We start from the raw sequence: 14,023 nt of genomic DNA, 5'->3' as shown, positions 1-14,023 counted from the left end.
TTCTTGGCCTCACACCCATTAGGATGGTTACTATAAAAAAAAAAGAAAGAAAAGAAGTGTTGGTTGGGATATGGAGAAAATTAGAACCTTTGTGCACTACTGGTAGGAATATAAAATGGCGCAGCTGCTATGGAAAACAATATTGCAGTTCCCCCCAAAATTAAAAAAACGATTACCATATCATCCAGCAATTCCACTTCTGGACAAATATCTAAATTAATTGAAAGCACAGTATCAAAGAGACTTTGCACACCCATGTTCATAGCAGCATTATTCCCAATAGCCAAAAGGTGGAAGCAATCCAAGTGTCCATTGATAAATGAATTGATAAGCAAAATGTGGTATATTCATACAATAGAATATTATTCAGCCTTTAAAGGGAAGGAAATTCTGACACATGCTTCAACACGGATGAACCTTGAGGATGTTATGCTAAGTGAAATAAGCCAGTCATAAGAAAACAAATACTGTATGATTCCACTTATATGAGGTATCTAAAGGAGTCAAATTGGGACTTCACTGGTGGTCCAGTGGTTAAGAATTGGTCTTGCAATGCAGGGGACACTGGTTCGATCCCTGGTCAGGGAACTAAGATCCCACATGCCAGGGGGCAACTAAGCCCGTGCACCACAACTAGAGAGCCCGCGTGCTGCAACTACAGAGCCCACATGCCCTGGAGCCCACGTGCCATAACTAGAGAGGAGCCCGTGCGCTGCAATGAAAGATCCCACGTGCCTCAACTAAGACCCAATACAGCCAATAAATAAATAAATAAATAAAATAAAGGAGTCAAATTCATAGAAACAAAGTAGAAAGGTGGTTGCCAGGGGCTGGGGGAGGGGGAAATGGGGAGATGTTTAATGGGTCTAGAGTTTCAGGTTTTTTTTTTTCAAGTTTCAGACTATTTATTAATCAGTGTAAACCCCAACACAATACACCAACATGATTTCGTGCATTTATTTATTTATTTTTTACTTTTTGGCCGCACCACGCAGCATGTGGGATCTTAGTTCCCCGACCAGGGATCGAACCGGCGCCCCCTGCAGTGGAAGTGCAAAGTCTTAACCTCTGGACCACCAGGGAAGTCCCTGATTTCGTGCATTTAGAGGGGAAATGTTTCCTGGTTAAGTGGGAAATTGTGCGGATGGCTTCTGGAAGACCTTCATTCTAAGCAGCTTTATAGTGAAACATTTCATTTAGAAGTCTGGACCTTCTTTCTTCAATTTGCTGTAATCTACATTTACTGAGTAGAACTTGTACTAATCATTGGGACCCAGTTTGTTCCAGGGTTCTGGGTTACTCTTTCTGTCCCAACTGACATCTGGATTGAACAATGCCAGGCGCAAGACATACAGTGTAGCTCCAGTACCTCCCGCTTCAATAAATATGAAGAGGGGGATCAAGCTAGGATGCTTCTTGGCCTGACTGATGATTTGGCGGAGCATGGTTGTGACGGAAGCCTCGAGTCCAGATGGAGAGAACAATAAACTTGCAAGGCCCGGGACTAAACAGTCTCCGCACCGAGTAGAGTTTCAGTTTTGCAAGATGAAAAAGTTCTGGAGATCTGTTTCACAACAGTGTGAATATTCTTAACACTCCTGAACTGTACATTCAAAAATGGTTAAGGTGGTAAATTTTATGTTATGTATATTTTGTTACAATTAAAAGTACATGGACACCTACTATGTGCCTGGCATTCTGGTTCATCTTTGTACACCCAGTGCGTGCATATCATGAGAGCTCCTCATCTTCCCTCTCAGCAACATTTTTCTTTTTAATTAATTAATTTATTTATTTATTTTTGGCTGCGTTGGGTCTTCACTGCAGCGAGTGGGGGCTACTCTTCGTTGTGGTGTGCAGGCTTCTCATTGCGGTGGCTTCTCTTGTTGAGGAGCACGGGCTCTAGGCGGGCTCTAGAGCGCAGGCTCCATAGTTATGGCACACGAGCTTAGTTGCTCTGCGGCATGTGGAATCTTCCCGGACCAGGGCTCAAACCCATGTCCCCTGTATTGGCAGGCAGGTTCTTAACCACTGCACCACCAGGGAATTCCTCCCTCTCAGGGACATTTGACTCCCTTCTTGAAATGCCTTTTCTCTTTACTTCCAGAAATCCTTTCTTGGTTCTGTTCCCCCCTCACTGGCTGCTCCTACTCAATCTTTTGCCAGTTCCTCCTCTTTCCCCTGACCTTTGTACCTTGGAAATGCTTCGGGGCTTAGGCTTCTAACCTCCCCACCTACTTTCACTTCCTAGGTGATCTCCTCTGTCTCCTGACTTTAAACGACTTTGATATACTGATGCCTCCTAAATTTGTTATCTCCAGCCTGTACCTCACTCCTGACTTTCAGTTATATCCAATCACCTACCCAACATCTCTATATGATATTTCATACGCATTTCAGAGTTCACAAAAATAATACAAAACTCCCAATTCCCCCTCTTAATCTGTTCCTCCAGCTGACTCTCAGCTTACCTAAAACCTTCTGAGTCATTCTTAACTTCTATCTTCCACACACCCTATATCTAACCCATCAACATATCCCTGCAGCTCTACCTTCAAAATAATTCCAGAATACATCTTATCTCCTCCACTGCCCAGTGTCCAAACCACCAAAAACCATTGCCTGGCTTACTGAAATAGCCTCCTAACTGCCCTCCTTGCTTTCCCTTCTCCTGCTCCCTGCCTTAGTCCACACACAGAAGCCAGTGCTATTTTGAAAAGGCAAGTCTGGTCGTGTCTCTCTCCTGTGCTCCAAACCCTCCAAATGGCTCCCTCTCCCACTCAGAATAGTAGTCAAAGCATTTTTTTTAATGAATTGTACATTTATTTGGTTCAACAAACATTTTCTTGAGCATCTACTAAGTATTAGGTTTGATGAGGGGCACTGGGGATACATAACATCTGCCCTTGGAGAAGTCTCAAGCATAGCAAGTCAACTCTTTACCTTGTAACATTGTGGGGGGGGGGGGTGCAGAGCACTATGGGGGAGGAATTTTTAATACAACTTTTATATTAGGAAAGACTCTCAAGAAAGTATAATGCAAAAACTAAGCCTTCAGGAATTGGTACAAGTTATACAGAGGATGTGGCCAAGGGATGGTAGGGAACAACAGAGGGATGTGAGAAGGTTACTCAGGTTGGGGAAACCACATGTTCACAATTAGCCAAAGCATTTTAAATGGCCTACAGGCCCTGCATATTCTGCCCCCCATCCACCCCTCTGTGACTCATCTGCTCAAGCTGCACTGATATCCTTGTTGTTCCTTCTGCCCAGAATGCACTTCCCCCAAATTTCCACAGGGTTCATTCCCGCACTCCCTTCAGGTTTCTGCTCCAATGTCACCTTATCACAGAAGTTTCTTTGATCATCCCAAATAAGATAGCAACCTCCTACCCTTACCTCAACCCTTCCTATCTCCTAATCCATCTTATCTCTAATTTATATATAAATATAAATATATGTATATTCATTCATTCATCACCTTTCTCCTCCAAGGACATTGCTCTGTTTACTGTTTGATTCCCCAAATTTAGCACAGTGTGCCTGGTGCGTTGGAGGCACTCAATATATATTGGATAAATGAATGAATGAATGTTCAATAATTAGTTGTTAAATGAAGGAGATTAGTATGCTACTTTTCAAGACATCAGGGCAAAACTTAAACAATTTCTCAATCTACAAACAATCCATTTTCCAGGATGCATTAGAGAAAATTAATTCATTGAGTCACGTCCACAAAAGAAGGTGAAATGCTCCAAGGAGCAATTCTAATATTAAAGTTGACCCAACCGGGTCTGAGCAGAGCCATGCTTAACTTCAAGATTTATGTTTTGAGAAAGATTTTTACTGAGACATAGATACTTACAACTCATTCCCACAAATCTGGAATGCCTAAACGTTCATCCAAGTTTGGATTTCTTCCACAGGTTACTCGGTCATTAGATCTTGGTCCTTTTCAACTCTGACACCCTTCCTCATGACAACTTTGTATGACAGGCATGTGCATCATTCTTCATTCTCTGGTGACAGTCCTATTAATATACAGCATTAAGTGAATACCCAGACCACTGGTTTGAAAAGCAAACTAAAAAGGATTTAAAGACTTAGGAACCCATCTTAATTCAAATAAGATGTTAAGTCCTAGGGACTCCCCTGGAGGTCCAGTGGTTAAGACTCCGCGCTTCCAATGCAGGGGGTGCGGGTTCGACCCCTGGTCAGGGAACTGAGATCCTGCATGCTGCGCAGCCTGGCCAAAAATTTAAAAAAAAAAAAAAAAAAAAGACGTTAAGTCCTATTTGCTCCAGGAAAAAAGGTGAGGTAAAACACTCATTGTGGAGGTGAAGGTGGGGTGATACTTCTATAACCAGAAGTTATAACAGCACCAGGAAGGTTGAAGGTCAATTATACTTCAAAAACAAACTAATAGAAAAAGAGATCAGATTTGTGTTTACCAGAGGTGCGGGTGGAGGAGTGGGAACTGGATGAAGACAGTCAAAAGGTACAAATTTCCAGGTATAAGATAAATAAGTACTAGGAATGTAATGTACAACATGATAAATATAATTAACACTGCTGTATGTTATATATAAAAGAGAGTAAATCCTAAGAGGATCACAAGGAAAAATTTTTTTTCTATTTCCTTAATTTTGTATCTATATGGAATGATGAATGTTCACTAAACTTATTGTGATAATCATTTCATGATGTATGTAAGTCAAGTCATTACGCTGTACACTTCAAACTTATTCAGTGCTGTAAGTTGATTATATCTCAATAAAATTGGAAGAAAAAATAAACAAAAAAGATTTTCTCTGTATCATTGGTTTGGAGCAGTTTTATAACAATGTGCCTTTGTTTGTTTGTTTTTAGGCCGCACCACGTGACTTGTGGGATTTTAGTTCCCCAACCCGGGCCCTTGGCAGTGAGAGCACAGAGTCCTAACCACTTGACGGCCAGGGAATTCCCACAATGTGCCTTTGTGTAGTATTTTTCATCTACTTTTTGCTGGTGTTCATTGAACTTCTTGGATCTGTGTGTTTATATTTTTTATTAATTTTGGAAAGTTTTAGGACTTTACTTCTTCACATACTTTTTCTGTCCCCCTTCCTCTCCTTTGGGGATTCTATTTCCTGCATATTAGGCCACATGAAATTGTCCCACAGCTCATTTATGCTTTTTTCTATTTTCAGTTTTGGGGGATTCTTTCTTCCTCTGTTCCATTTTCTTAGTTTCTACTGCTATGATTTAAACTACTGATGTTTTTCTTCTGCAATGTCTAGTCATTAATCCCATCTGGTGTATTTTTCATCTTTAGAATTTCATTTTGGGTACTTATATATCTTCCATGTCTCTGCTCAACTTTTTTAACATATGGAGTGTAGCTTTAATAACTTTTTTAGCATCATTCTCTCCTAATTCTAATATCTGTGTCCATTCTGTGTTAGTTTCCATTGATTGATCATTATGGTTCGTGTTTTCCTGCTTAAAAAAAAACAACACTCTTTTATTGAGATATAATTCACATACCACACAATACACCATTTAAAGTGTACAGTTAGGACTTCCCTCGTGGCGCAGTGGTTAAGAATCCGCCTGCCAATGCAGGGGAGATGGGTTCGATCCCTGGTCCAGGAAGATCCCACGTGCCGCGGAGCAACTAAGCCCGTGCACCACAACTACTGAGCCCGTGCTCTAGAGCCCACAAGCCACAACTACTGAGCCCATGTGCCACAACTACTGAAGCCCACGCACCTAGAACCCACGCTCCACAACAAGAGAAGCCACCGCAATGAGAAGCCCATGCACCACGACGAAAAGCAGCCCTCGCTCGCTGCAGGTAGAGAAAACCCGCCCACATCAACAAAGACCCAACGCAGCCAAAAATAAAATAAATTCATTAAAAAAATAAAGTGTACAGTTAAATGGTTTTTTTTAGTATACTTACAGAGTTCTGCAACCATTACCACAATCAGTTTTAGAACATTTTCAACACCCCAAAAAGCAATCCCATACCCCTTAGCAGTCATTGCCTTTTTTTCCCCAGTCACCTTCCTCTCCCACCCCACCAGCCCTAGGCAACCACTAATCTACTTTCTGTCTCTGTGGACTTGCCTATTCTGGACATTGTCTATAAATGGGATCATACAATATGCAGTCCTTTGTGACTGGCTCCTTTCACTTAGCATACGTTTTTGTTTGGATAACAGACATTGTGAATTTTACCTTAGGTGCTAGGGTTTTATTATTAGTATTCCTATAAATCTTCCTGATCTTTGTACTGAGATAGTTAAGTTACTTGGAAACAATTTGATCTTTCAGGGTCTTCCTTTTATGATTTGTTAATTGGGTCTGCACGGGTACTAAGTCCAGGGCTAATTATTCCCCACAACCTTCCTGTGTATTCTGTGCCCTGTGAATTACGTTTTTCCAATTGACCTATATGCCAGGCCTTGTTCTAATCCAGTTGGATGGTTCTTTCCCTGGACTTGGGTAGTTTCTTCATATGCATGCACTTATCAGTACTCTGCTGAATATTCAAGGGGGACTCTTTGCAGATCTCTGTGGTTCTGTCTCTGTGAAGCTCTCTCCTGATATTCTGTCCTTCGAACTCTAGCTGCCCTTGTCTCTCTGGATTATTTCAATTTAGGGAGGCCACCAGGCTCTGCCTTCTCCCCTTTCTGTGCCACAGCATGAAAACTCTCCAGGTGGTAACTTGGGGCAGTTTGGGACTCATCTTCTTTCCCATTTCTCAGGGATCACTGTCCTTCACTGTCTGATGTGTATGCCTTGAAAACCATTGTTTCATGTATTCTGCCTTTTGGGAGGGCAGTGGTTGGTTGTTTCGTGTGAGAGGACAAATTTGGTCCCTGTTACTCCATCTTGACTAAAAGTGCATGAGCCAGGGGTTGTATTTGTGACACCACTTGGACAGTGGGACCAACAGAACTTGCCAGTGACAAAGAAGGAGAATCAAGCATGATATATCTGCTCTTTGGCTTGAGTGACAAACTGGGTGTTATGGTGCCATTGGTTAAGATGAGGGAGACAGGAGGGTGGTTGAGCCAGGGAAATTCAAGAGATCTGTTTGGATGCGTTAAATTTGAGATGCCTTATGAGACATCCACGTGAACACATCAAACAGGCCATAGCATATGAGTCTGGTGTTCAGGAAAGAGGTCTAGGCTAGAGGCCTAAATTAGTGGATCTTCCAAATATTTGCAATAATTAAGGCTATGAGACAACATGAAGTCACCTAGGGAGAGAATACTGACTACAAAAGTAAGGCGGCCAGGATCATACCTAAGGATACCACAGTATTTGGAAATTGGGTAAAGATGGAGGAGTAGCCAGAGATATGGGAGAAAACTAAGAGAGTGAGAGCAAGAAACTGTGGAATATGCTGGGTGGTTACAGGAAGGGGTAGAGAAGTGACTGCTGGTTTGGGAAGATTGTTACTCATCAGTGATCTGGTTAAGAGCAGTCTCAGAGACATGGAAGTGACAAAAGCCAAACTGAATTAAGTTAAATATGCTCTGGGAATTCCCTGGTGGTCCAGTGGTTAGGACTCGGCCCTCTCACTGCCGAGGGTCCAGGTTCAATCCCGGGTTGGGTAACTAAGATCCCATGCTGTGGCCAAAAAAAAAAAAAAAAAAAAAAAAGTTAAATGTGCTCTGGGATGTGAGGAAGTAGAGACCGAAGAAAGCCAGAAGATTGGCTTTGCTGAGGAGCACAGCAATGGAGTCACGCCTAGGGTAGTACACGGGGACAAAGTTCACAAGTAAATATGTCTGTGGATGTTGACAACACAGTACATCAAACAACCTAGATGGCCATCAGTAGGGGAACAGCTGAACAGTTATACATTTATTCCACGGAATACCATGAATCAGTTAAAATGGATGAATAAAACAGATGTCTATTATATATTAATAATTTTTAAAGCATCAAAACAATATTTGAAAAAAAGTAAAGGATGGGTGGATTGTGTCAACGTCAACTCTGTGATACGTAGTGTCACAACTGTGTCAACATTCTGAGTGTAGTATTTTACTATACAACATGTTACCTTCAGGGGGAAGTGTTAAAGCACATGGGATTTCTCTGTATTATTTCTCAAAACTACACGTGAGTCCACATCTCAAAATTTATAAGTTGAATACAAAAATATTTCCAGTATGTACACAATTGGGGTCTTTTTTCCTCCCACAGTGAACACTTATACCTCTTGCCATCAAAAATACTTTTTCACTTTGTAAATAAAACGAAGCATGGGTGGGGTGGGGACTCCCATCCTGGCTTCCCCTGGCTATGGGGATAGACTCAGCTTTGAAGGTCTCCAGGCCCACCCCCGCCTCGAGGCCCACCCCCGCCTCGAGGCTCCCCGGTCGCCTCCCTAGAAGTCTGGGAGAACTACAAATAGCTAACAGGGGCGGCCCCTCTAGCCCACCTCGGAGGTCCAAGTCTTGTTAGCCCGGAAGGTAACGCCGCTAGCTCTCCTAGCAGGACCGAGTTAAGGAATTCTCGCCCTTTTCCGCTCAGCGAGGGGAAGGCTCTCTCTCTCCCACCCGTCCTCGGTTCCTTCAGACAGTCATGCCCTGGCGGAGCGTCCTCTGCTCGCCGCGCTCTCCTGGGAGAACGCCGCGCCCCCTCTCTCTGCTCCAGAGACCCAGAAGCTGGTTTTGGAGGACTGCAGCCACGCTTTCCGGCGAGGATGAGTCATTTCCGGTCACAGACTCCCTCCCCCGGAAGCAAGGCCTGATGTAAACACCGGAGTGGGGCGTCAAGGCACGGGAGGTCAGAAAGCCGTGCCACGGGCGGCACCGAGAGCTTGGGCCAGGATCGGGAACGCGCAGAGGTCAGGTCGGTGCAGGCGGCAGGGAGCTGGGGCATGGTCCAAGAATTGGTTGCGGTCTGGGGGACGGTCTGGGGTCTCTTGAGCAAGGGTCTTGGTGGATGGGGGGTATCTAGGACAGGGATCTTGAGTAGGTGCTGGCACTGGAAGGAGTATGAGGGTGGTCTTGGACATAAGTGGTGGGAGCGATGTGTGAGGCATCCCTGGGCAGGGTTCCTGGGTGGCAAGTGTCTTTGGAATGGGGGTCCCAAAAAAGGGATCTTGGAAGGTGGGGCTGTCCAAAGAATGGGTCTTTGGGGGTGAGGCGGTCCGGTGGAGGTGGTACAGGGGGGAAGGGAGGACGTTTGGAGAGTGGGAAGGGGTGTGCCTGGGCAAAGGTTTTGCGGAGATGGGGGTTTGAAGGGAGTATGGGGACTCTGGGACAAGAATATTAGGGGGGGTCCAGGGCAGGCGTCTTGCAGGGGGGATTGAGTTGTCCCAGGTAGGGGTTTTGGGAAGTGTGTGTCCTGGGCAAGGGTTTTGATGGGTTAGGGGTGCCCTGGAACAGGGTCTTGGGGAGGCGATAGGGGGTCTGGAGGAGGAACCTTAGGGGGATGCAATTCCTGGGGGTACGTCCAAGCCAACCCATGTCAGAGTCAGGGACAGCAGAACACATGGAAGGGTATGTCCCAGGGGTGGGGGATTTGGAGTGATAAGGGAATCCTGAGGTAGGGTCTTTAGGGCATACAGGGGTCTGGGGGAAGGTCCAGGTTGTCCATGGTTGGACGGAAGTTAGCATGTCATGAGAAGGGGTTGTGTGGAGGTGGGAATGGAATCCTGAAGGGATTTCAGGAAGCCTGTGAGGAAGGAAGGTGTGAGAGAGCTCTGGAGTGGTAGAATAGGTTGGAGTAGAAGGACGTGGCGGGGGAGTTCCTGTGAGCGGTGGACCAACCATAGCAGGTCTCAGGGCCAGGTCAGGGAGGTGCAGGAAGAAGTGGATGTTTGAGCCCCCTTTCCCCATTTATTGACAGGCAGACTTAGGCGCTGGGTCCAGGTGTAAAGATGAGAAGTGGGTAGGGGGTGGTTCCAGGCCATGTTGGGCACTGGGGCCAGGATTGGCTGAGGGTAGAGAGGAGGTATCACTGGGATACCCCCTACCCCATTATCTCTTGATAAGCAGTCAGTCAGGGAAGGAGTAAGGAGGAGGTGGGGGAGTCCAGGTCAGGGTAGGCCGAGAGAGCTGGGGTCAACCAAGTGTAAGAAGATGTGAATGTTCCTGTCCATGCTCTTTGGGGTCTTGGGAGCTTAGAGTGGGGACCCTAGGATTCTCCCCCTGATTTTGTCTTCTTTGCAGTCCTGCTGGGGTTAGGTAGCAGAGTGGGAGGAGGAAGAAGAAATCAGTTGGGGACAGGAGTTCTAGGACTCAGAGAACAGACCCCAGGACTCTTCCCAACCCTACCCCCATTTGTGTCCAGGGAAGCAATCCTGGACCATGACTCAGCAGCCACTTCGAGGAGTGACCAGTCTGCGTTTCAACCAAGACCAAAGTGAGAGAGGCTTGTGCCTGTGCCCTTTTGGGAGGGAGGGAGGGAGAGAATGGCCAGAGGTGGGTGTTAAGCCCCTAGCTTCCCACCTGGGCATCCTTTGAGGCAGCCCGGATTCCTCCCGTCCCCAGGCTGCTTTTGCTGCGCTATGGAGACAGGTGTGCGCATCTACAACGTGGAGCCATTGATGGAGAAGGGGCATCTGGGTGAGCTGTCGGTGGGGGAGGGGCAATGGGCAGAAGGGATGGGCTGGGCATTGGCACCCACCCCTACTGACATCCTGGTCCTTGTCCAGACCATGAGCAGGTGGGCAGCATGGGCCTGGTGGAAATGCTGCACCGCTCCAACCTGCTGGCCCTGGTGGGCGGTGGTAGCAGCCCCAAGTTCTCAGAGATCTCAGGTAAGTGTCCTCATCCGGTCACCCTTGGCCCAGATTCCCCGGAATCCTGGCCTCCCGGAGGCTCTGGCAAATGAAGATGTCAGAGTAACTCAGAGTCACACAGTGAGGCCTACAGCTTACAAGTCCTGGATCTTATCGCTTGAGAAGCTTGGTGTTTTGTCTTCATTTAACAAACACTTGTTGAATGCCTCCTGTATGCCATGTCCTTACCTATGGAGCGCTTGCTGTGAGCCTGGTGCTGTTGTAACCACTTTACATGTATTAACTCATTTAATCCTCACAGTAACTCTGTGTGGTAGGAAGTATCATCATCCCCATTTTTGCAGATGAAGAAACTGAGGCCCAAAGGGGTTAAGTGATTTATCCAAGGTCACACAACTAATAGGTTTTAAAATCTTGGGGCTCTCCCCAATGCCCTCTTGCTTTGAGTCTCAAGCACCATCTTATTTTAAGGGCTTTTGTTGATCCCACTGGGACATGGCAAAAGATGCCCTAGGATTCCTCACAGAAATCTTCTGGGGGGTATGAGCTGGGACCCTGGAGGCAGAAATAGTTACTGATGAGAAGTTACAGGCCTGGGTGTGAGTCCCTGCTTGGTTGCTGATGGGTTGTGAGGTCCTTGCCTAGATAGAAAACCCCTTCAAGCCTCAGCTTCCTCATCTGTAAATGAGTATAACGGTTCTAGAACCTGTCTTCTCAGGAATCACATCTACAAGTGCTCATGCTGTGTGAGGTCATATTGGGTGTTAGCAAAAGGTTAAGCAAGTGGGTTGAGGTCCCATGGGGAGTAGGGGTAGGTCTTGTGTCACCAGGGCTGCCCCTCACCCTAAACCTTGGCCCCGACAACACACCCACGTGCCCAGCAGTGCTGATCTGGGACGATGCCCGGGAGGGCAAGGACTCCAAGGACAAGCTGGTGCTGGAGTTCACCTTCACCAAGCCAGTGCTGGCTGTGCGCATGCGCCATGACAAGTGAGCCTGAGGTGGGCTGGGGGTGGGGGAGGTCGGAGGTCCCCACAGCAGGCTAGAGGGTTAGTCCTGCATGGGCACCCTGCCCTCCTCTCACGACCATCCTGTGTTGTGTGATGCCCACAGAATCGTGATCGTGCTGAAGAACCGCATCTATGTGTACTCCTTCCCCGACAATCCCCGAAAGCTGTTTGAGTTTGACACCCGGGACAACCCCAAGGGTGAGAGGACCCAGAGATGAAGGTGTAGTGGCAGGAGGCAGTGGATGGGGCAGAGGGGCAGAAATGAAGAGAGACAGAAAGGGGCACACAGAGAGTAACTGGGAAAGAGAGGCAGGGAGAGATTCTTTGTATAAAGATGTTCCAATGGGCTGAGATGCCCACATTCCCAATCTATCCATTTTCCCATCCTTAGCCAGTTCTCTCTCTCTACCCTCGGCCCCGCCTCACCCCTGGCTACCTCAGATAGCAGAGCAGAAAGGCTCATTAAGGACATTAATGGGTATGCCAGGGATTCCTAGGCCTCCTGGGGCTGCCAGAGCTGCATAGGGAGGCAGGGAATCTGCCTTGATGGTGGGGAGCACACCTGAGGGCAAGCCCCCTGTGGGTTCTGTGGGTAACATGTATCATGGAAGGTTGAGGTCCGGCCCTTATCCAGCTCTGTCCATCCTGAGACCCTGCCTGGCCCTGACGTCCTCTTTACCAGCTCACTGCCCCCCACCCTAGGGCTCTGTGACCTCTGCCCCAGCCTGGAGAAACAACTGCTAGTGTTCCCAGGACACAAGTGCGGGAGCCTGCAACTTGTGGTGAGCTGTCCAGTGGGCAGGGGTGGGTAGGTGGGCTGGCTCTCCCTGTGGGCTCTTGGCAACTTACCTCCTTACCACCTACCCCAAGCCCAAACTGCTCCTTCTATCATAGGACCTGGCAAGCACAAAGCCCGGCACCTCGTCTGCTCCGTTTACCATCAATGCACATCAGAGCGACGTGGCCTGCGTGTCTCTGAACCAGCCAGGCACGGTAGTGGCCTCAGCCTCTCAGAAGGGCACCCTTATTCGCCTTTTTGACACGCAGTCCAAGGAGAAGCTGGTGGAGCTGCGCCGAGGCACTGACCCCGCTACCCTCTACTGGTGAGCACAGGGTATGCGTGGTGGCCTCCTGACCCCACACCACATGACACGTGGGCGTCACTGCTGGTCTGTCTTTCAGCATCAACTTCAGCCATGATTCTTCCTTCCTGTGTGCATCCAGTGATAAGGGCACAGTCCATATCTTTGCTCTCAAGGATACCCGCCTCAACCGCCGCTCTGCGTGAGTGCCTCCTGCCCCACCCTGCCTCACCCCCATCCCCCTGCCCATATATCACACCTGGGCTTAGCCAGTGTTGCCTGCAGGCTGGCTCGCGTGGGCAAGGTGGGGCCTATGATTGGGCAGTATGTGGACTCTCAGTGGAGCCTGGCGAGCTTCACCGTGCCTGCTGAGTCAGCCTGCATCTGTGCTTTTGGTCGCAACACTTCCAAGAATGTCAACTCTGTCATTGGTGAGTGGGAATAGCCCTTGACTGGGGGGTACTGCATGGGCGAAGGCCTACAAATTGGACCTGAAAGAATTTTAGGGCATGGGAGGCCTGAGGGAGCCAAACGGGTGGTTCACTTCCACCATCACTAAGGGAGATGGCACGTGGGCAAAGACCTGGAGATAGACCCTGGGCCACGGGACACCTGAGAGGACTGGAGTGTGTGGCTTTGGCAGCATCTAACCTTTTCCAATCCTCCCCCCTCCTCCAGCCATCTGTGTAGATGGGACCTTCCACAAATATGTCTTCACTCCCGATGGAAACTGCAACAGAGAGGCTTTCGATGTGTACCTTGACATCTGTGATGATGATGACTTTTAAGGACCCTGTGGGTTGTGCTAGGGACCTGCAGTGGCAGACTGCAAAGCCTGTGCGGGGGTGGGAGTGCTGTGGAAGCCACCAGCCAGCAAACATTAATGGAGCAGGTGCCCACTTTCCACTCTTAAGAGCAGTGCCTAAACAGCTCAGTCGCCCCAAGCACTTCTTGATGACTGTGTGCCCACAGAGCCAGGCCAGGGACTCAGAGAGACAGCGGCCCCCCTGGGGCTCCCAGCCTGGAGAAGACTGCTAGGGACCCAGAGTGGGTGCCCTAATTCCAACCTGTGGGGAGTGTTAAAAGACTTACCAGAAAGAGACGATCTCTGATATGATGAATATGAATAAAAGGCCCCTAATAGTATTTATGGCTGGACCTCGGGAGTGGGGCCT

At 47.7% G+C, this 14,023-nt stretch overlaps 1 protein-coding gene and 1 pseudogene across 3 annotated transcripts; one reads left to right on the top strand and one right to left on the bottom strand.

Moving 5' to 3' along the window:
• Positions 1-1,095: 1,095 nt before the first annotated feature.
• LOC137757099 (cytochrome c oxidase subunit NDUFA4 pseudogene) lies at positions 1,096-1,445 on the bottom strand (annotated as a pseudogene).
• A 7,299-nt stretch (positions 1,446-8,744) lies between these two features.
• Positions 8,745-13,994, top strand: WDR45 (WD repeat domain 45). 3 transcript variants are annotated; one of them, XM_068533370.1, is made up of 11 exons: positions 8,745-8,854; positions 10,306-10,377; positions 10,506-10,580; positions 10,670-10,774; positions 11,638-11,746; positions 11,870-11,964; positions 12,469-12,548; positions 12,661-12,869; positions 12,949-13,050; positions 13,134-13,279; positions 13,527-13,994. In XM_068533370.1, the coding sequence occupies exons 2-11, from the start codon at positions 10,323-10,325 to the stop codon at positions 13,634-13,636; spliced, it is 1,086 nt and encodes a 361-aa protein (XP_068389471.1). In that variant the 5' UTR covers positions 8,745-8,854; positions 10,306-10,322; the 3' UTR covers positions 13,637-13,994. The 3 variants fall into 3 exon arrangements, with proteins under 3 accessions (XP_068389471.1, XP_068389472.1, XP_068389470.1); XM_068533371.1 differs by having other exon boundaries at positions 8,745-8,859; positions 11,641-11,746; XM_068533369.1 differs by having other exon boundaries at positions 8,745-8,859.
• The last annotated feature ends 29 nt before the right edge of the window (positions 13,995-14,023 follow it).

The sequence above is a fragment of the Eschrichtius robustus genome, chromosome X (assembly GCF_028021215.1).
Source record: "Eschrichtius robustus isolate mEscRob2 chromosome X, mEscRob2.pri, whole genome shotgun sequence".
In the NCBI taxonomy this organism is placed as follows: Eukaryota; Metazoa; Chordata; class Mammalia; order Artiodactyla; family Eschrichtiidae; genus Eschrichtius; species Eschrichtius robustus.
Note: the sequence above shows the minus strand (reverse complement) of the source record. Positions and strands in the feature narration are given on the sequence as shown.

Excerpts from the sequence above, each read along its gene's own strand:
- WDR45 (XM_068533370.1), top strand. The coding sequence starts at position 10,323 with ATGACTCAGCAGCCACTTCGAGGAGTGACCAGTCTGCGTTTCAACCAA. Across the intron at positions 10,378-10,505 it reads GCGTTTCAACCAAGACCAAA|GCTGCTTTTGCTGCGCTATG; the intron begins GTGAGAGAGGCT and ends TCCCGTCCCCAG. Across the intron at positions 12,549-12,660 it reads GCGGGAGCCTGCAACTTGTG|GACCTGGCAAGCACAAAGCC; the intron begins GTGAGCTGTCCA and ends CTTCTATCATAG.